At 58.5% G+C, this 19,070-nt stretch overlaps 2 protein-coding genes across 2 annotated transcripts in view; one reads left to right on the forward strand and one right to left on the reverse strand.

The window, feature by feature from the left end:
* SLC43A3 (solute carrier family 43 member 3) overlaps positions 1-10,314 on the forward strand; it is a 24,435-nt gene extending 14,121 nt beyond the window's left edge. The window contains 9 exon segments of the mRNA XM_075064642.1: positions 3,867-3,923; positions 3,926-3,954; positions 5,196-5,335; positions 6,407-6,552; positions 7,251-7,433; positions 8,416-8,535; positions 8,731-8,917; positions 9,156-9,279; positions 9,702-10,314. Of these exon segments, the coding sequence (XP_074920743.1) occupies positions 3,867-3,923; positions 3,926-3,954; positions 5,196-5,335; positions 6,407-6,552; positions 7,251-7,433; positions 8,416-8,535; positions 8,731-8,917; positions 9,156-9,279; positions 9,702-9,857 (1,142 nt within the window). The 3' untranslated portion in view covers positions 9,858-10,314.
* An 803-nt stretch (positions 10,315-11,117) lies between these two features.
* Positions 11,118-13,676, reverse strand: LOC116827985 (proteoglycan 3-like). Its single transcript, XM_032785923.2, has 5 exons — positions 13,491-13,676; positions 12,836-13,011; positions 12,292-12,426; positions 11,638-11,749; positions 11,118-11,254 (listed from the first exon to the last, which is right to left on the reverse strand). The coding sequence occupies exons 1-5, from the start codon at positions 13,549-13,551 to the stop codon at positions 11,196-11,198; spliced, it is 543 nt and encodes a 180-aa protein (XP_032641814.1). The 5' UTR covers positions 13,552-13,676; the 3' UTR covers positions 11,118-11,195.
* Between the last annotated feature and the right edge of the window lie 5,394 nt (positions 13,677-19,070).

The raw sequence follows: 19,070 nt of genomic DNA on the forward strand, positions 1-19,070 counted from the left end.
AAAATCCGGTTTCCTGATTGGTCCTCTGGTCAGGTGTTTGGTTCCCTTTGCAGGTAAAAGAAACATTAACCCTTAGCTATCTATTTATGACACCCTTTAAATCCCCGCCACGGAAGCTGGTGCGGTCCAGCACGGTGTGCTGGCTCTTGCTGGTACGCCGTATCGGACCTGACCGGCTTACTTTCACCCCTGCCTGGCACACAGAATCTTATAGTCCTTAGGTTAGCAGGCTCTGTCTCCCTCAGCCTCACCTCCTTAGTCAGTTTCCAGGGAGAGAGCCTGGCTCTCCCTTCCTCCAGAAGCCAACACTTTATCCATCACCTTGCTAGTCCTTTTCTCTTAAGTTTCTGCTCAGCTTTTGTTCTTAGCTTTCCCTGCCTCTATCTCTCTCTGGGTGATTGGTTGCTAGGTTTCAGTATCCTGCTGATTGGGTTTTCCATTGTCTCCTCAGATTTTCCATCAGTATAAGGTTGGCCTTGACCAGTCCTTTTAATGACCCATTTTGGCTCAGTGAGCTACGTCTCTCTCTCTCTCATACATACAATGGCTATGTCTCTTAGCCTGCTCTTAGAGCAAATTTAAGGCTTGTCTATATTTAAAACACTAGAGCGGAGCAGCAGTGCACCACTGTAGCACTTCAGCACTATCTACACTGACAGGAGGGGTTCTCCCATCGGCATAGATCCTCCATCTCCCCAAGAGGTGGTTGCTCTGCCAATGGAAGAATTCTTCCATCAACCTAGTGCTGTCTACACCTGGAATTAGGTGGGCTTAACTACATCACTTAGGGAGTTAGATTTTTCATACCCCTGAGCGACATAGCTGGGTTGACCTAACTTTTTAGTATAGACCAGGCCATAGTCCTTTTCCCCTCCCACACTGGCTAGCCAAGAAAAACATAGTGGAAACTGGGGCACACATATGATTCATAAACATGTTGCAGAAAAATCCCAATTCATCATAATACTTCTCCAGGTTGTATTTGTTTTAGTAATCTTTAATACGGGGGATAGTGTAGAGGAGACAAATAAGTAAAAAGTGAAAAAAAAAAAAAAAGGTAATAATTGGAGATATACCAATCTCCTAGAACTGGAAGGGACCTTGAAAGGTCATTGAGTCCAGCCCCCTGCCTTCACTAGCAGAACCAATTTTTGCCCCAGATCCCTAAGTGGCCCCCTCAAGGACTGAAGTCACAACCCTGGATTTAGCAGGCCAATGCTCAAACCACTGAGCTATCCCTGCCACCAATAATAATTTGAGATGTACCTATCTCATAGAACTGGAAGGGACCTCGAAAGATCATCGAGTCCAGCCCCCTGCCTTCACTAGCAGGATCAAGTACTGATTTTGCCCCAGATCCCTAAGTCACCTCCTCAAGGATTGAACTAAGGCTAAAGAGAGAATAGGGAGAAAGATAATGTATGCATATGGAGAGCTGGTGGGTCCTCCCCCCCAATGCACCTCAAAAAATGCCAATACACGAACACAGTCTTTTTGCATGAAAGGATCAGTTTCAACAAGACTTTCTTCCGAAAGGGTTCTCAGGTGCAGGATGGAATTTCTGTTCAAAACTAGAGACACTGACCCCAGAATAGCCAATAGCCCAGCTGTGGGATGCTTACCCAGGTTGTGGGAGATTAGTATTTGAGTCTCTGCTATGCNTGAAGACCTTCATACTTTTCAGACCTGTAACTTGCATTATCTTTGGCTTGACCTCTGCAGTTTTCAATAGCAGTGTTGTTTGTGTCCAACAAAGACTCCACGGGCTGGAAGAGTGACTGCCATGTGGCTTTTGACGGGTATAAACCCAACAAGATGCTCATATCTGGCACCGTGTAAGCTGTATTGGACAATGACAGATAACTGTTCAACGTGAGTGATAGCAGGAGTTGAACCTGTGATCAAAGATTTGTATTTGGCTTCTTTGACTTCACTTACAATGAATTTCAAAACCTTACATCCCATTGGTTCAATGAACTCATTGCAGATTGTTTTCAACAAGTAGGATGTTTCCATAGCGTTTAACTCACTCACGTAGACATGGATCATATTTGGGCGAAAGCTTCAAGAATACCGCGATACTTTCCATTTTCAGGAGAGCCAATAATGTCCCTCCTTCCTCTAAAAGTTAAACCACTTTCAGTGGAAGCTTAATTGTCACAACAAGCCTTAAAACTTCCCTCCAGGATGCAGTTCAAAAATAGTACCGACCTTCCTCCATACACTGCGAGCAAAACTCCTCCATTATCAAAGGCCATTTATCCAGATCTTCGTCTATCTTAATGGTCACTTTATTCGCCTTATCACGACTCGTCTCTCCGCCTTCTGTTCGGACAGGTGGTAGGAAAAGTGGGTCTTCTCTTTCATCATGACATTTGTCCTGGATTTCAGGAACGCTTGTCTTTTCTTTTGACCTCTCCTGAGGGAACAAGTTCATAGCCATAGCTTCACTGTGATTATCATTTTTGGAGCAAGCTGGTCCAGCATCTTTGGAAGATGATTTTGAAACCGTACTAGCAGAGAAATAGTTTTGTACATTTGGGTAGCTTGCTTACAGTGATATCTCTTTCTAACTTAGCGTTCCTTCTCAAAAGTGACCTCCACCGTGCAGTGCTACCATTAGCAGCCGGAAACCGGCAATTAGTGCCACCAATTCACACCCCTGTCTCCAGCAACTGAAAGTCTGAAAACAATTAATTAAACTTGAAGTGTGAAAGCTTCAGAAATAGGGACAAAATCAGTGTCAGCAGAGGCCACCAATGATTGTTTTGTTCTTTTTTGTGTTAGCACGAATCCGAATAAAACCCCACTTATAGATAGTGTATAGAATCAGAGCCCCCTGCAGAAAAGCAGAGAGCTGGGGGTGAGGGCATCCTCACGGGAGCAGATGCCCCAGCTCCAGCTGCCCTGTCAGAACTGCTGCCAGTTGAGTAATGGAGGGAGAGAACAGGCTCTCCTTTAGCCCGGCTCCCTAGAGACCTCAGTCCCCATAGCACCTCCAGCCTGGCTCCCTGGGGGATCTTCAATCCCACTGTGCCCCCCTCAGCCCAAATCTGCAGGGACACCATATCTCATAGTGCCAGTCCTACATCCCAGCCTCCTGGGACAAACCTGACCCCGCAGGGTCCCCCAGGAGCTTGCATCTCAGCTCCCCAGGCAACCCAGGCCACATGGTGCCACCCTCCCCAATCCAGCTCCCTGTGGGTCCCAGACTCCCTAGTGCTCAATCAGTCCCCATCCCATGCTCCCTGTGGCCTGGGATTGGGGCGCCCTGGGCGGTGTTGATGATATGAGTCGACAGTGTGCCTTTGTTGCCAAGAATGCTAACGGCATTTTGGGCTGTATAAGTAGGAGCCTTGCCAGCAGATCGAGGGATGTGATCATTCCGCTCTATTTGACAGTGGTAAGGCCTCATGTGGAGTACTGTGTCCACTTTTGGGCCCCACACTACAAGAAGGATGTGGAAAAATTGGAAAGAGTCCAGCAGAGGGCAACAAAAATGATTAGGGGGCTGGAGCACATGATTTATGAGGAGAGGCTGAGGGAACTGAGATTCTTTAGTCTGCAGAAGAGAAGAATGAGGAGGGATTTGATAGCTGCTTTCAACCGCCTGAAAGGGGGTTCCAAACGCGGATGGATTGGACTGTTCTCAATGGTGCAGATGAAGAGGTGGTTACCTGGGAGGTGGTGGAATCTCCTTCCTTAGAGGTTTTAAGTCAGGCTTGACAAAGCCCTGGCTGGGATGATTTAGTTGGGTTGGTCCTGCTTTGAGCAGGGGTTGGACTAGATACCTCCTGAGTCCCTTCCAACCCTGATAGTCCATGGTTCTATGATGATTGGGTATGTCGGGGGTATCGTTCCTCCAGGTGGGGAACTGTTTGGAAAGCACCGTTCGACATCATCACCTCTCACATGGACCTTCGACTGTCCTCTGCTGTCTTCCTTGTGGTCAAGGTGAGCCCTGGGCCTTAGCCCGGATCTGGAGAGAGGAGGTGGCTGGAGGACACGCAATAGGAGGGTGGGAAGGGGGGCAAACCACTTCCTGGAAACCCCAGCTCTGCTCCATGGGGCTGAGGGCAGGGTTAAAGGTGCAGGTTTAGGGTCCATTAAGCAAGGATTTCCTTAAGATACAGCCCTCCTAAACCTTGTGACGTGCAAAGTTCAGGTTCTTCTACCTTCCTGCAGCCTCTGGATTCGCATGCGTTCCAATCCCCCCAGACTGGCCTCACTTGTGCAGGTTGAGCTCAGCCAGCACCCAGCCCCAGCTGAGATCAGGGCCCTTTGCACTGGGGTACTGCGAGACACACGGTAAGGACAGGCCCTGCCCAGCTGAGTCAGGGCCCTGTTGTGCAGGCGTGCAACCACACTGTAGCGACAGGCCCGGCCCAGCTGAGATCAGGCCCATTGTGCCGAGGCTGCATAAACACGCAACAGACAAGCTCTGCTCCAGCTGAGATCAGGGCCCCGTGGGGCTGGGTACTGCATAGATCCTAGCTGTGGAGATTCCTACTGCTTCCATGTTCTTTCCCTTGGGTTGACTGTGAGTTGTTCCTCTCCTCAATCCTCTCCTCCAGGCATTGTTGCTGCCAGGGGTTTATGTGCTGCATGGGAACAACCAACCTGAGGTTGTGTCTCTGCAGCGAGGGCTCGCTGAGAGAAATAATCCCGTGATGATCTTCCAGCCCTGTGCTGAGACGTATGAAGGGAGCCTGAGCCACTCGGGGGGCAGTCCGTTGCTGGGCTGTTGGCACGAGGGCAGGATGAAGTGTGGGTGTGGTTAAACCACGGGTTTGGAAATCAGGCCATGTGGGTGCTATTCCTGGCCTTGTCACTGACACACTAGGGGCAGGGGCAGGTTGAATCAGTTCCCCTCCCTGTACCTCAGTTTCCACTTTTCTGTTTAGACTGTGAGTTTTTCAAGGCACGGGATGTCCCTTACTATGTGTCTGCGTCAGGCCTGATCTCAGTGGGGGTCTGTGCAGGGCCTGGCACAACGGGGGTCTGGGTCTCGGTGGGGGTCTGTGCAGGGCCTGGCACAATGGGGGCCCGGGTCTCGGTGGGGGTCTGTGCAGGGCCTGGCACACTGGGGGCCCCGATCCTGGCTGCAGCCTCTGGAAGCCACCCTAAGAACAATACAGGTCACTGAATCCAGGTTGGCCCCGTATGCACCCACTGACAACATCCTTCACTCCCAGCTGCTGTATGAGCAAGGCCTGACACTGCGAGCCACGTTCCTCTTCCTCTCAGCCTGCAGTGCCTGGCACCTGACCCGCACCTTCTTTCTGATGCCTAGATGGCACATCCCCTACCCGTTGCCCCCAGGATACACATACGGGTGAGTCACCCTCCTCCCCCATCCTCCACCCCCCCATCTGCCTCCCATGGGCCCCTCTGTCTCCCATGGGCCCCCTGCCCCCCATGAGTCCCTCCATCCCCAATCTGCCTCCTGTGGGGGCCTCTGCTCCCCATGGGCCCCATCACCCCTCATCTGCCTCCAATAGGTGTCTTTGCCGTGTCCATCCCCCATCTATGTCCCATGCTCCTCCTTGTCCCCACATCTGCTTCTTGTGGATCTCTCCATCCCCTGTTTGGGCTCTCTGCCCCCCATCTGCTTCCCATGGATGCTGCCATCGCAGTTTGTCTTGTAACCCCAATGCACCCTTGCTGCCCTCTCTCAGGGAACAGGCTGTGCTGGGTAAATGGGGCTCAGCCCCATGGCAGCACCGGGCAGTGCTGGACCCCTGGGAGTGATTCTCCCCTGGCCCCAGGCCATGCTGGCTTGGGGCTGCTCCTGTGCTGCAGGGGTGCACCGGTGGGTGCTGGGAAGCCTCGGCTCTTGCAGGGCCGGTGCAACCATTTAGGCGACCTAGATGGTCGCCTAGGGAACTAGGATTTGCGGGGCGCCATTTTCTTCAGCAGCGACCGCGGCGGCCGGATCTTCGGTCACCCCAGTCGCTGTTGGTATTTAGGTGGAGGGAGCTGGGGCAGGGAAGCGCGGGGAGGGCCGCCTGCAGCTAGTAAGGGCGGGGCGCGGCATGCAGGGGAACCGTTCCCTGCCCCAGCTGACCCCTGCCCCTAAGCTGATTGGCGCCGCAAGCCTGGGAGGCGGGAGAAGTGAAGCAGCGATGGCGTGCTCGGGGTGCTCATGCTCGTGCAAGGAGCAGGGGTGAGCTGGGGTGAGAGGGTGCCTCAGGGCGGAGGGTGGGGAGTGAGGAGCACCTCAGGGAGGGTCGCGGTGTGGGGGGAGGCCGCAAGGTGGAAGTTTCGCCTTGGGCGCGAAACATCCTTGTACCGGCCCTGGGCTCTTGCATGGGGGTTGCTGGTCCTAGTGGTGGGCCTGGGTGGGTGCTGTCTTTGGCCCTGCCCTGGGCTGTGGCGGGCGGTGATTGGCTTGCTGTGTCCACAGGCTGGGGTGCCGGAGGCAGGGGTGCTCTTACCCTACCCACGAGGAGCAGCGGCCAGGCCTGGGTGATGGAACCCACGAGCCCAGCGACCTGTGCTTGGAGCCAGGCCCGGGAGGCACCGATGCCAGCAAAGCCCCCATGGGCAAAGGTAGGGCTGGCCAAGTCCCCTCACCGAATTCCTCCTCTGCCTCCTGGGGCCCCACCCAGCAAGCCCCCCAAATTCCCCTCTACCCCTGCAGCACTCAGGCCTCCAGTGAGCCCCTTAAATTCTCCCCCACCCTTGAATCGCCCCTTGACTTCCGGTGAGCCCCTCCCAAATGCCGCTCCACCCCCAAAGTGCCCCATGGCCTCCAGTGAGCCCCTCACAGATCCACAGGTCTGGTGCTCTGGGAGAGTCCCTGGAGGACCCCCCCCTTTTAGGCTCCCACTCTGTCACTGGGGTAAGCCACTCAGCCCCACTGCCTCTGGGGCACAAACCTCAGCACCTCTAGCACCCCTGCTGCAGGCTACGAGCTCCCTTCGATGACTCCACCTGCGATGGGTGCAAGGAGAACCCTGTGCCCCCAAGGGGAGCAGGGCAGCCCCCCCAGCCTCTGCAGGGACTAGCCTGCACTGCGACATCTGGAGAGAACGGAAAGTTAACGCAGGGGCCAGCTTGGGCAGTCCCAGCCCTCCGACCCCGCTCTTGGCCCAGTCCAGGAGAGACTCCAGCTCCCAGCAGCCCACATTTAACCCTGTCTCTCTGGATCACCTGGGCACAGGCCTCCACTCTGAAACTACACCCCTCTCCCACCCCACCCCCTCCAGACCTAGGGCTAATCCTGAGTGCGCTGTGTCCATCCCCAGGAGAGTCAGGGGCCAGGCCAGGCCATGGAGAGCCCCCTGGCATGTCTTTCCGGGCCTGTGTCTTCTCCAAGCTCTTCTTCTGGCACCTCATGTGGCTATCGGTGATGCAGCTGCGGCACTACCTCTTCATCGGCACCCTCAACCCCGTGCTGGAGCACCTGGCTGCCCGCGACACCGTGCTAGGTACGGGGCACCCAGCCTGCCACAGCTGGGGGTACGGGGGAAGAGGGAGAACGGAACAATAGGGCAGGCAGAGGGGAAGAGAGATGGTCTCGAGAAGGATGGAGGGAATGGAGCAGGAGGGGATGGAGAGAGATGATTGAGGGAAGGAAGCAGCCAGGATGGAGAAAGATGATGGAGGGAAGAACAGGGGAATGGAGCAGGTGGGGATGGAGAGAGATGATCGAGGGAAGGATGGAAGGAAGGAAGCAGGCGGGGGTGGAGAGAGATGATCAAGGGAAGGTCAGAGGGAATGGAGCAGGCGGAGATGGAGAGAGATGATGGAGGGAAGAACAGGGGAATGGAGCAAGTGAGGATGGAGAGAGATGATGAAGGGAACAGGGGAATGGAGCAAGTGGGGATGGAGAAAGGTGGTGGAGGGAAGAACAGGGGAATGGAGCAGGCGGGGATGGAGAGAGATGATGGAGGGAAGGACGGAGGGAATGGAGCAGGTGGGGATGGAGAGAGATGATGGAGGGAAGGACGGAGGGAATGGAGCAGGCAGGGATGAAGAGATTTTGTAGGTAAGGTTAGGGAGGGGATGGGATGGAGCTGGAGTAGGCAGCGGTGTCTCTGAGCTGGGCAGTTCTGCCCCCTGCTTTCTAATGAATGGAAGGTACTTATTGGTGTGGATGGAGTGAGGAGAACTGAAGCGGGGAATGGGGCAGGCGCCAGAGGAGGGGAGGGAAGCTGGAATAAGTACAAACCCTTGGCCCTTCCTGCCCAGCATCTCAAATGACCTGACGAGGTTGATACTATTGTCACCCATGGGAAACTGAGGCAGGGGGAGGGGCAGTAGCTTGGCCAAGGTCACCCAGGGCTGGGTGCGGGACCCAGGAGTTCCTGGCCAATACAGGCCACCCTCTCGTCCAGTGGATCAGGAAGTGAACAGGACGTGTGGGGTGAAGTCTCAAGCATTATGCCTTGCTCCCTGTCTCTGCCCCAGTAAGCACCTACACCAATGCCTTCGCCTTCACCCAGCTCTGTGGGGTCCTGTGCGCCCCCTGGAATGGGCTCATCTTAGACCGGCACAAGCGCGGGAGGAGCAAGGATGGCAGTGCCAAAGGTAATCACCCTGTCTGCCACCAGCTGCTGGACCCAGCTCTGCCCGCTGCTGCTCCTCCTGGTGTCCATCCGGGACCCTGGGGCTGTGAGCTTCCCCACAGCAGTGCCTGTCTGGGACCCTGGTGCTGCGAGCTTCCCTGCAGCAGTGCCCCATGCCTCTCCCTTGCCTCTTGCCAGCGTTTCTCCTGTCTGTCAGGTGGCTCGGACTCCCTGGCGGACCTGCGCTCCTGCGTCCTGTCGCTGGCTGTGACGGTGCTGCAGTGCGTAGCCTTCTCGGTGTGCGCCTCTGTGCCAGTGCTACCCGTGCAGTACGCCACCTTCATCCTGCAGGTGCTGAGCCGCTCCTTCCTGTACGGGGGCAACGCCGCCTTCCTGGCCATCGCGTGAGTCACCCGGGGGCACGGGCTGGGGGAGGGAAGATCCTAGACACGGAGGGGGGAGGGGGCTGCCACTGGGGCAGGGGTGCAGAGCTGGGCTGGAGGAAATGGAGGGGAGGGTTGGCAGGGCACAAAGATGCCCTGCAATGGACAGTGGGGTAGGGTACGCCTCTGGCCTGTCTCACAGCAGTGCCCTCCCCCCCATCTGTAACACTTCCCCGCCCGCTGGGTTGGCTCTCCACAGGTTCCCACTAGAACATTTCGGGAAGCTATATGGGCTGGTAATGGGCCTGTCAGCCGTGGTGTCACTCCTCCAGTACCCCTGCTTCGCACTCATCAAGGGACCGCTCAGCGACGACCCCTTCTATGTGAGTGTCCTGTCCCATCTGGGGCCTGGGGAGCTTCATCAACACCCTGCAGTGAGAGATGGGGGGTCCCTCTTATAGGGTTGGGGGGGAACTTTATCGACACCCCTCAGTGAGAGACAGGGAGTACCCCATCTGGGGTGAGGGGGAACTTTAACGACAACCGACAGTGAGAGACAAGGAGTGCCCCATCCAGAGCCTGAGGAACTTTATCGACACCCCACAGTGAGATACAAGGCGTGCCCCGTCTGGGGCCTAGAGAACTTTATTGCCATCCTGCAGTGAGAGATGGGGTGCCCATATGGGGCCTGGGGAACTTTATTGACACCCTGCAGTGAGAGACAGGGGATGCCCCATACCGGACCTGGGGGAACTTTGTTGACCCCCACTTTCTGTGTTGTTCAGAACCTGATTTTCCCATCCAGGTGAACATTGGCCTCATCATCGTCATCCTCCTGGCCTTCGTCAGTCCACTGGTGGTGCTGCAGGAGTGCCAGCGCCGGGAGAGGGAGCAGGAAAAGCAATATGTTGACTCACTCTCCCTGACCCTGACCAAGGCTGAGGTGGAGTCCTCCATCTGACCACCTCCAGCAGGGATCTTCAGGGGCTGCTCCCCCCGAAAAGGGAATGAGGAAAGAGAATTAGGAGTGCAGCCTGAGCCCCAGCCAATCCGCAGCTGTGTCCCTCCAGCCCAGCATTGTCACCATCAGTTCCAGCCAGGCACTCGCTCCTCTCCAGCGGCAGGGTGGTGGGTCATGTTGGGTTATTTTTACAGATACTTGATTTTCTAGGTTTTTGTATAGCCCGATCAGTATAAATCCAGCCTTCCCCTCTCCCTGTGCCCAGCGTGCACGGCAGGGGGAGTGGGGGCGGGAAGTGTATTATAGTTCCCCTTATCGGCAGGGTTTATGTCAATCCCCCCATTTCCTTCTCTTTTACTGCAGAGATTTTATTTCTGTGCTTCTTTGTAAAAGTGAGGGAATGGGTCGCCCTGGTGCCTTCCTTCCTGAAATCACATAAATACTAACGAGGAACTAACCCAGTTCTGCACTTAGCCTTCTCCAGAGGTCACCAGAGGCCCCTGGCCTGCTCTGCCTGGCTAGTCCCCATCTTGTCTGACTGCCTGAACCTCCCCCAGTGCTCCCCCCAGGGGCTCCAGCATGGCTTATTGTCTGAGACAGGAGTCCAGTTTTAATTTGGTGCCCCCAGGCACTGGAGAACCCACCATCCCAGGGGAAGAGGATTCAGGAGTTAGATACTCTCCATGTTAAAAACATGTCCCCTGTTCCTGGTCTGAATTTGGTGCACGCCCGTGCCCAGCGCCTGCCAGACTGAAGAGCCTCTGCTGTGAGAAATCTCCTCCCCGTGACGGGGCGCACGCACCAGGTGCAAGTCCCCCCAAAAGCTGCTCTTGGCTGAACGAAATGGCTGGCACTTCCTGACTGCGCGGCCTATGGCAGGGTTGCAGCCTGGGCGTTTCTGAGCCCTTTGCTTGCTGGGAATGTCCCGGGGGCGGGGGTACCCCTGAACTGGACGCAGTTCCCACTAGTGGGCTCCCTAATGCCCGGTACAGCGGTAACTCCCCCTCCTGACTCCATCTCTGGGTGGGGGTAACCCCCAGCCCCTTTCCTCGCAGGCCACCTCTTGCCCTCCCCCTGCCCGGGGCCAGCCCCAGCGAAAGTCCTCAATGCCCCGGGGCAGGAAGGAGCAATACCCAAGGATGATGAGTCTAGCACTGTTTTATTGCAGGGAGTCACAGGCAATGAGCGAGGGGTGGGAGCTGCCCCTCCGGGGAACTGGGGCAAGGCTGGGAGCACAGCCGAGTCCAGGGAGCAGGGGCACTTCCAGCAGGGCAGAGTGGGGGTCCCAGGCCAGGAGAGCAGTGGGGACAGCGGGACCCCATGTAGAGAGCAGCATCCTCAGTACTCGCAAATAAAGGGCAGGTGAGTCCCGCAGCTGACGCTTCTCCATTGACCACCTGGGAGAGAGAGAGGGGTTTGTGCCCTCCCAGCTGGCACCTGCCACCCAGCCCACAGCAAACCCCAGATCCCTTGCCCCAGATCTCCATAGTACCACTAACTCCAGATCCCCTGTACCAAACCCCCGGCCCCACCTACCCTCAGATCCCCTGTCCCATGGCCCCACCTACTCTTGGATTCCCTGCCCCACACCCTAAAGCCCCACCTCCCCTACAACCCATGACCCCACCTACCCTCATCTCCTGCCCCACACCCCACAGCCCCACTTATCCTCGGACCCCTGTCCCACAGATCCGCGGTTCCCTTGCCCAGGGGCTCTTGTTCCCACAAACAGTGAATAGATCCCTATCTCCGCCCTGTCCTGCCCCAGGGGGCTCCTCACCTACAGTACACATGGCGACACACGATCTCCAAAACTGCCAGGGGTTCCCTCTGGCCCAGTTGGAGTAGTTCCAGGAACTGTGGTCGACCCAGCGGGGGTACACACGCCAGAACTGGGGGAAATGGCTGGGGTTGGATCAGTGCTGTCCCATCTGCAGGGTGCCCCAGGAAATCCCCTCCCCTTCAGCCCCCAAGGGGATGGGGCCATCGGTTGGGCTGGGGCAGAAGCTGCTCCTGCATTGGAGCCAGCCCGGGGCCACAGTGAGGGGCTCTGGATTTGCTGGGAAGTACCTGGGACTTGCTGGCACCAGTCTCTGCCCTGGCACCAGCCCTGGCACCTCATGGGTAACCAAGGTCAATGGGCCCCAGGGAGACTGCCAGCCATCTGGGGGTCAGCTGGGACCCACACCTGAGCTACCCAGGCCCACCTCCCATGGTGCAAACGGGGTGGTCTGGGACAGCTCTGAGTAGGGTCCCAGCTGGGGACACACTGAGCCGCAGTGGGGAATGGATCCCCCTGTCCACGCTGCACTGGAGGGGAGGCCAGCCTCAGAGCTGGCAGGGCCCTGATGAGGGAGTTGGGGGGGAATGGGGGTTCTGGGCCAGGCCCAGGCAGTGGGGGAACAGGAGCAGCAGGGCCAGACACTCTCCTTACCCAGCGGGAGGTGTATCCCCCAATCCACACCTCGCCCCGGTTGGTGCGGGCATGTGCCATGGAGTTCAGACGCCGGTTGGTTGCATAGTTGTGGATGGAGGCCAGGCGGCCGTGGTAGCAGTGGGCACACAGTTTCTGTGGGGAGAGAGTGAGGAGGACATGGAGCAGTAAGGGCCCAGGCACAGAGTCACATCCACCTACCACCCCCCCATGCACCATCCACTGCCCCTATGCCCCCCATGTCACCCCTTCAACCCCTCCACTGTCCCCATGCCTCCTCCACTGCCTACATGGCTCCCCCCATCACCCTTATGCCACCCCTTCAACACCCCATGCCCCCTTCACTACCCTCATGCCTCCTCCACCACCTCCACACCTCCTCGACTGCATCCATGGGCCCCCCATTGCACCTATGCCACCCCTCCACCACCTCATGCCCCATCCACTGCCCCCATGGGCCATTCACCAGCCCCATGGGCTTCTCACCCCACTTCCTGACCTGTCTGTGAGTCCTCCTCACCACCTGTGCCCCTGACCTACTCACCTGGGCTGTCCAAAATGTCTGGCAGGTGTTCACAAACACATAGCGACAGGTGTGGCCCTCCTGGCCAGGCACTATCATTCTGAAGCTCTCGCTTTCCGTGGGGCACGGTGGCTCTGGCTCCCCAGGCTCCTCCTCGCCCGGTTCGGCTGGTACCTCCTGCTCCGGGGCGCCCTCATCTGAGGGTGGGTGCGAGAGACACCAATTGGCCCTTCCAGCTGCAAGACGCAGCCCAGAGCCCAAACAATCCTTGGAGGTGAGAGCAGATTTAGCGGCCAGGGACACAGGTGTCCGGGATAGAGGGTCAGGGTGTCACTGGCGGGTAAGGGGACCCTGGTGTCTGGGACGGAGAGGCTCAGAGGGTCATTGAGGGCCAGGGGACCCTGGTGTCAGGGCTGCAGAGAGGTGGAAGGTTATTGGGCGCAGGGGCCCCAGGTGGCCAGAACAGAGTGGTGGGGTGGGGGCTAGTGAGAGCACAGGTCTGGGGTAACGGAGCCCTGTACTGTGCTTGCTGGGGTCTGACCCAAGCCCATGGGGTCCGTGTAGTGTCTGCTGGGCGTAGGGGCAAGGTTCCCACTGGGGGCAGTGGCTGTAGGTCAGGCTCCCCACAGGGTGGGGGAGGGGCTGTAGCCATAGTGACTTGGGCCCCAGGACTTACGGAGCTGGTGAGCAGAGATGGCCCCCAGGAGGGCAAGTGCCAGGACCAGAATCAGCTTCATCTCGGACAGATCGGCGGGGGGGGCTGTGAGACAGAGACAGATTGACCCCTCCACCGGGGCCCCCCAATCACTGAGCCCAGACTGACCTCCCTGCCTAGAGTCCACCTCCTCCCTCCACTTAGCTCAGACTGACCCCCCATCTAGGGACCCCGCAGTCACTGAGCCATAAGCTACCACCAAGCTCCCCTGGGTTGATGACCACCCCACAATCAAGGCAGCCTTTCCCAACTAAGGTAGGGCTGGGCCAACCAAGGGGGACGAAGGAAACCTGGGGTCTTGCCTCTATATGGGAGCAGAGGGGCTCTCACTCACAAGGACAAGGGGTACATGCACACATTGGCTATGGACAGAAGCTGCCAGGAAAATTCTAGCATATGCTGTTAGCCTGTGGAACTCCCTGCCACAAGATACAAGGGGCTGAGAGTGCTGAGCAGTGCCAGGCCTTTCTGGGCATTACTGCAGGTTCGGGGGCCAACAGTGAGGTCTCATGATCTCAGGCTCCAGGGCAGGAGCTGAACAGCCTCTGGGGTCAGGCAGGGATCTGCCCCTGCCACAGAGAGGTGAATAATGGCAGGCACCTCCCCAAGGCAACCAGCACTGGCTACTGTAAGAACCAGGCCCCGACTGAGTGACCCCACTCTGGAGCAGGTCCCCATTACCCCCCATATCCCTTGGGGTCAACCAAAGACCCCCCGCCACCTCTGTGATGGCTGTGGGTCCTCAGTGAGCTCCGACAGCTCCAGCCATCCCAGCCCTTTATGTTGGTCTGGAACAGGAAGCTGGGTGATGGGGAAAGAGTCACTATCAGCTCCCAGCACCCTTGTGTCCCCGTCCCCCCCCCCCACCCGCACCTCACAGCTTGTGACATCCCTACACTCAGCCTGGGCTCCGACCTACAAGCTGTCCCATATCGCCAGCTAGGGGCCATTGGCAGAGTTTATAAACGAGCTGTCTACAAAGTGCTCCCAACTCCCCATAGACCATAGGGGGTCCTGGATTCGCCCCCCTGCTGATGGTAGCAGAGAACTGGGCTCCCAGCCACTCGGGGACCCACTTTAGAAAGACTCTGACTGGAATGCTGGGCTAGCATGTGCTGTGGGTCAGGAGAGAGGGGCAACAGCAGAGCTGAGGCAGAGGGGAACCAGTGCTGGGCAAGCAGGGGCTGCGGGTCGGGACTGAGAAGTGCTGCTGTCAGCCCCTCACCCCATCACTGCCCTGCTCTCCGGCCGCACTGGCTCAGGGCGTCCCTGCAGATAAGCATCTCCCCACCATGCTGAGCAGGTTTCACAAGGGGATTTCACATAGTAACGGCCACGCTGGGACCGCACACCTGGGCCGTCCTGATAAGCCTGGGGCTGTTTGACTGCAGGCCACAGCGCTGGGTTCCTGGCCACAGGGAATGGGGCAGTAGCCAACGGGCTGGTGCCACTCCCTGAGTGCCAGTGTTGGGATTCCCTCCCCTGCCAGCACTCCCTGGGGGGCAGCTCTTCAGAGCCAAGGACCCTCCCCACTGCAATGGGATGATGTACAATGGGTCTGGGACTGGAGTGGGGCAATCACCCAGATCCTGGCACATGGCCCTTCCCTGTCTGTAGTGGGCAGGGGCGCTGGGACCCCAGAGCCTGGGGGGGACTGGCCAGTGCTGAGCCCTGGGGCACAAATGTGCTTCCTCCACCTCCCATAGTGCCCCTTACACACACAGCTGGCACTGATGCCTGCTTCCAACCGCCTGGAGAATGTGGGGGACTCAGGTGGGAGCTGAGCGGGGGTCTCTGCCATGGAGCTGCCTTTAGTCCCAGCAGAGCTTCGTAGACTCCAAGAGCAGGCAGCCCATTGTGCCCTCTGTCTGTGCTCCTGTGTCACACCAGGCACCGGCCCTGCCCAGGGGCTCCTGCCTCCTGCCCCGACGGAGCCAGAGTGCAGCCTCTGGAGAGAGACTCCAGCCTGCCCTGAAAGACTCTGAGTGATGGAGCATCTGCCACCGCTTGGGCGAGTTGTCCCCAGGGAGAATCCTCTTCACTGTTCAAACCTCTCCCTTAGGTTTGCCCTGAATCTCTCTAGCCTCCATCTCTGGCTGTCGGGTCTCACTCGGGCTTTGGCCACTGCAGCCTGGAGCCAAATTGTCTCAGAAATCTGCTCCCAGGGGACAGGGTTGGCTCACTGCACCGCCCCCCCACCCCCAGGCTGTGATCTGTCTCTCTTGGAGCACCCGTGATGCTGACAAGCCCCACAACTTCACTCTTTATGCACCTCCAAGACACGCCCTCCTGCCTTTGGTTCTTCCCTTGTCTTGGCAGTGCGTCCAGCTGTCTCCTGACCTCCAGGGCAGAGGTGTTGCCCCATCAGGGAGACACGGTGGGCCGGGAAGTCCTGCAGTAACACAGCAGGGCCCTTTCCACGCATGGCAGCATGGAATGGATCAGTGGAGAGGCCTCCATCATTGGCCAGGCAATGCCAAGCTCAGGGCAGATGCGACTGTGGGCAGAAGCAACTGCCCCAAGACCTCTGGCTCAGCTGGATGTATCCCGGCTCCCTCTGCTTCTCCGTCCTCTGTGTCAGAGCTCAGTCCTTCCTCATCCCCTGGCCTGGGTGCAGCCTCCGGAAACGGCTTGGTGGCTTCTGCCTAGTGCATGCCCTGTTCGCCCTCAGCCCCAAGCCCCTCTTCTGGCAGGCTCAGACAGCAGCCCCAGCCGGGATATGGAGCAGAGCATCTGTCTCCCATGGCAGCGACCCCTTTTGGGCAGGGCAGAGGCCTCTCTGGGTTAGCCCCAGCTCTCAGGGCTTCTCAGGCAAGGGGCCTGCTGGGGGAGCAACGCCACTGGGTCTCAGGCCTCTCTGTTCCATTCGACCTTCCCGGCGGGTGCAGGAAGCTAGCAGGGCACCTGCCAGCTGATGTCATGTCAACAGAGAGCTTAGGTAACCAGGCCTTTCGCTCTGGGCAGCGCCTGGCACAGTATACTCATGATCTCAGTTTGCATCTGAACAGCAGCTGGCACAATGGGGCAGGACTGCCAAAGGGTTGGGGGACAAGGGGGCAATCTCCTGGGCGGGCTCCTAGGCACATGTGGGGTGGTACTGCCAGTGGTGAAGGCTGCCAGGTGGGCATGCGAAAGCCCTGGCCATGCCAGGAGTGCGCCCAGCAGGGCAGCTGGCAGCAGCTCACTGGGCAGCAGCCAGTGCAGGTGCAGCACTGCTCAAATGTCAGGCGGACGGCATCCACGCGGGCATGGCTTGTGTGTGTGCACACCAGCCGCTCCATGTGGTCCAGCTCCGTGCCCACGTGGCAATGCCACGCTGGGCCATCCCTTTCTAGGGGGCCATTGACCGGTCTGCCCTGGAGCCCAGAATTTCTGTCGGCAGGCCTGCAATGGGGCCCTGATCTCGGTGAGGGTCTGTGCAATGTCTGGCACAATGGGACCCTGATCTCGATAACTGATATGTGAGAACTCAGGGCTGGGAGGAGATGATCCCCCAGCTCGAGTTCCTGCTCCAGGACGCGTGGGGCTGGGAGAGTTGAGTGGCTGGACACCAGCTCCTGTTGCCATGACAGTGCCTAGGGCCTTTGCCTCTGAGTCAAAGGCCTTGTGGGATCTCAGCCCTCCATGTGATTCCTGGGGCTCCCTGTGACTTCTTGTGGGTGAAAGCAGCTGGGCCCCACTCCAGCTGCCCCTGAGCTGGGGGGAGCGTCTGTGGCTGGGCTCCATGGGCTGGTTGGGAGCTGGTGGGGGCCCAGTGAGATGGGCTGGCAGGACATTGCTGGCTGGAGAGCTCTAAGCCGGATCCCCAAGGGACAGTCTGGGGAGGGGTGCAGGTGGGAACAGGTGCTGAGGCCTGGGGTCATCTCTGGGGGCACTCCTGATGGAGGGGGCTGGGCAGGGTTACACCCTGGACACCCACAGGGGGCTACTGAGGGTGTTCAGCCACTTGTGGGTCTAAGGATGCTACTAAAACTAACCAGGCTCTCACCACGGCTGACCCACTGCCCCTCCAACCCCGCAGCCCTGCATGGGACTGTCCCCCCATCCTCTACCACAGCTGGTCTCACTATCCTCCCAGCCCTGCGCTGGACTGTGCCCTCATCCCCCACCATGACCAGCCCCACTGCCACCCAGCCTTGTGTTTGACTATCCCCCATCCTCCACCATGGCCAGCCCCACTGCCCCCTGCAGCCCTGCGTGGGACTGTGCCCCTGTCCTCCACAATGGCCAGCCCCACTGCCCCCCCAGCCCTGCATGGGACTGTCCTCCTGTCCTCCACAATGGCCAGCCCCACTGCCCCCCCACAGCCCGGCATGGGACTGTCCTCCTGTCCTCCACAATGGCCAGCGCCACTGCCCCCTAGCCCTGTGTGGGACTGTGCCCCTCTCCTCCACAATGGCCAGTCCCACTGTGCCCCCAGCCCTGCGTGGGACTGTGCCCCCATCCCCCACAATGGCTAGCCCCATTGCCCCCCCGCCCCGGCTGGTGTGAGACTGTCCCCCCATCCTCCACCATGGCCAGCCCCTATGCCCCCCCAGTCCCTGCCTGGGACTGTCCCCCCATCCTCTATATCCCAGGATGGGTCCCAGGCCCTGCTCTCTGCTTGCCCCAGTTCTCACAGCTTGTCTGCGCCAGGCTAGAGCCAGGGAGCAGAGGGGGGACCAGGGCAGAGACAGGGGCATGGGCAGGTTGTGCCATGGCTGGGGCAGGCTGGAGCTGGCAGCGGTGGGAATGTACAGGACAGGGTCAGGCCAGACCAGGTCATAGCACAATCCACAGCCTGGTCTGGGCACTGATAGCAGCATTGCACAGGGCTGGTGCCAGGGCACTTGGCAGCTTGACCCCGGGTCCGCCAGTGTCTGAGGGGAATGTTTACAGCTCCTGAGTCCCAGCCCAACTGGGCAGGGTCCCCATGGCAATGGGGGGTCCCTGGTTCTGAGGGAGGGGGCGCCCCCAGATAGCAGGGTTGCCAACTTTGGTTGGATGAATTCCTAGAGGTTTCATCACATGACATAATCTTTAATTACAGATTAATCTTTAATTCCTGGGGACTCCAGGACAATCCTGGAGGGTTGGCAACATTACCAGGGAGTGCTGGCAGGGGAGGGGACGCTCATGCTGACACTCAGGGGGCATGTGGCCTGGCACTCAGAGCTGAGGCCTGCGGTGAAACGGCCCTGGGGTTATCAGAACAGCCCAGGTGTGGGGTCCCAGCACAGCCGTTACTGTGTGAAATGCCCTTGTGAAACCTGCCCAGCACGGCAGGGAGATGCTTATCTGCAGGGATGCCCTGAGCCAGTGCGGCCGGAGAGCAGGGCAGTGATGGGGGTGGGATGGAGATTGTGCCTGGCAGCAGTGCTCCTCAGTCCTGACCCGCAGCCCCTGCTAACCCATCCCTAGGCACACACCCAGTTCTGCCGGTGCCCCTCAATCCGAGCCTGCACCCCCCAGCCCTGGGCTCCCTGTCACGGATTCACAGGGTATGTTATGCCCCATCCCCGGTCTCCTGGGTCTGCCTCTTCCTTCCCAGCCCCCGCAAGG

Source organism: Chelonoidis abingdonii, chromosome 4, assembly GCF_003597395.2.
Source record: "Chelonoidis abingdonii isolate Lonesome George chromosome 4, CheloAbing_2.0, whole genome shotgun sequence".
Taxonomy (NCBI): domain Eukaryota; kingdom Metazoa; phylum Chordata; order Testudines; family Testudinidae; genus Chelonoidis; species Chelonoidis abingdonii.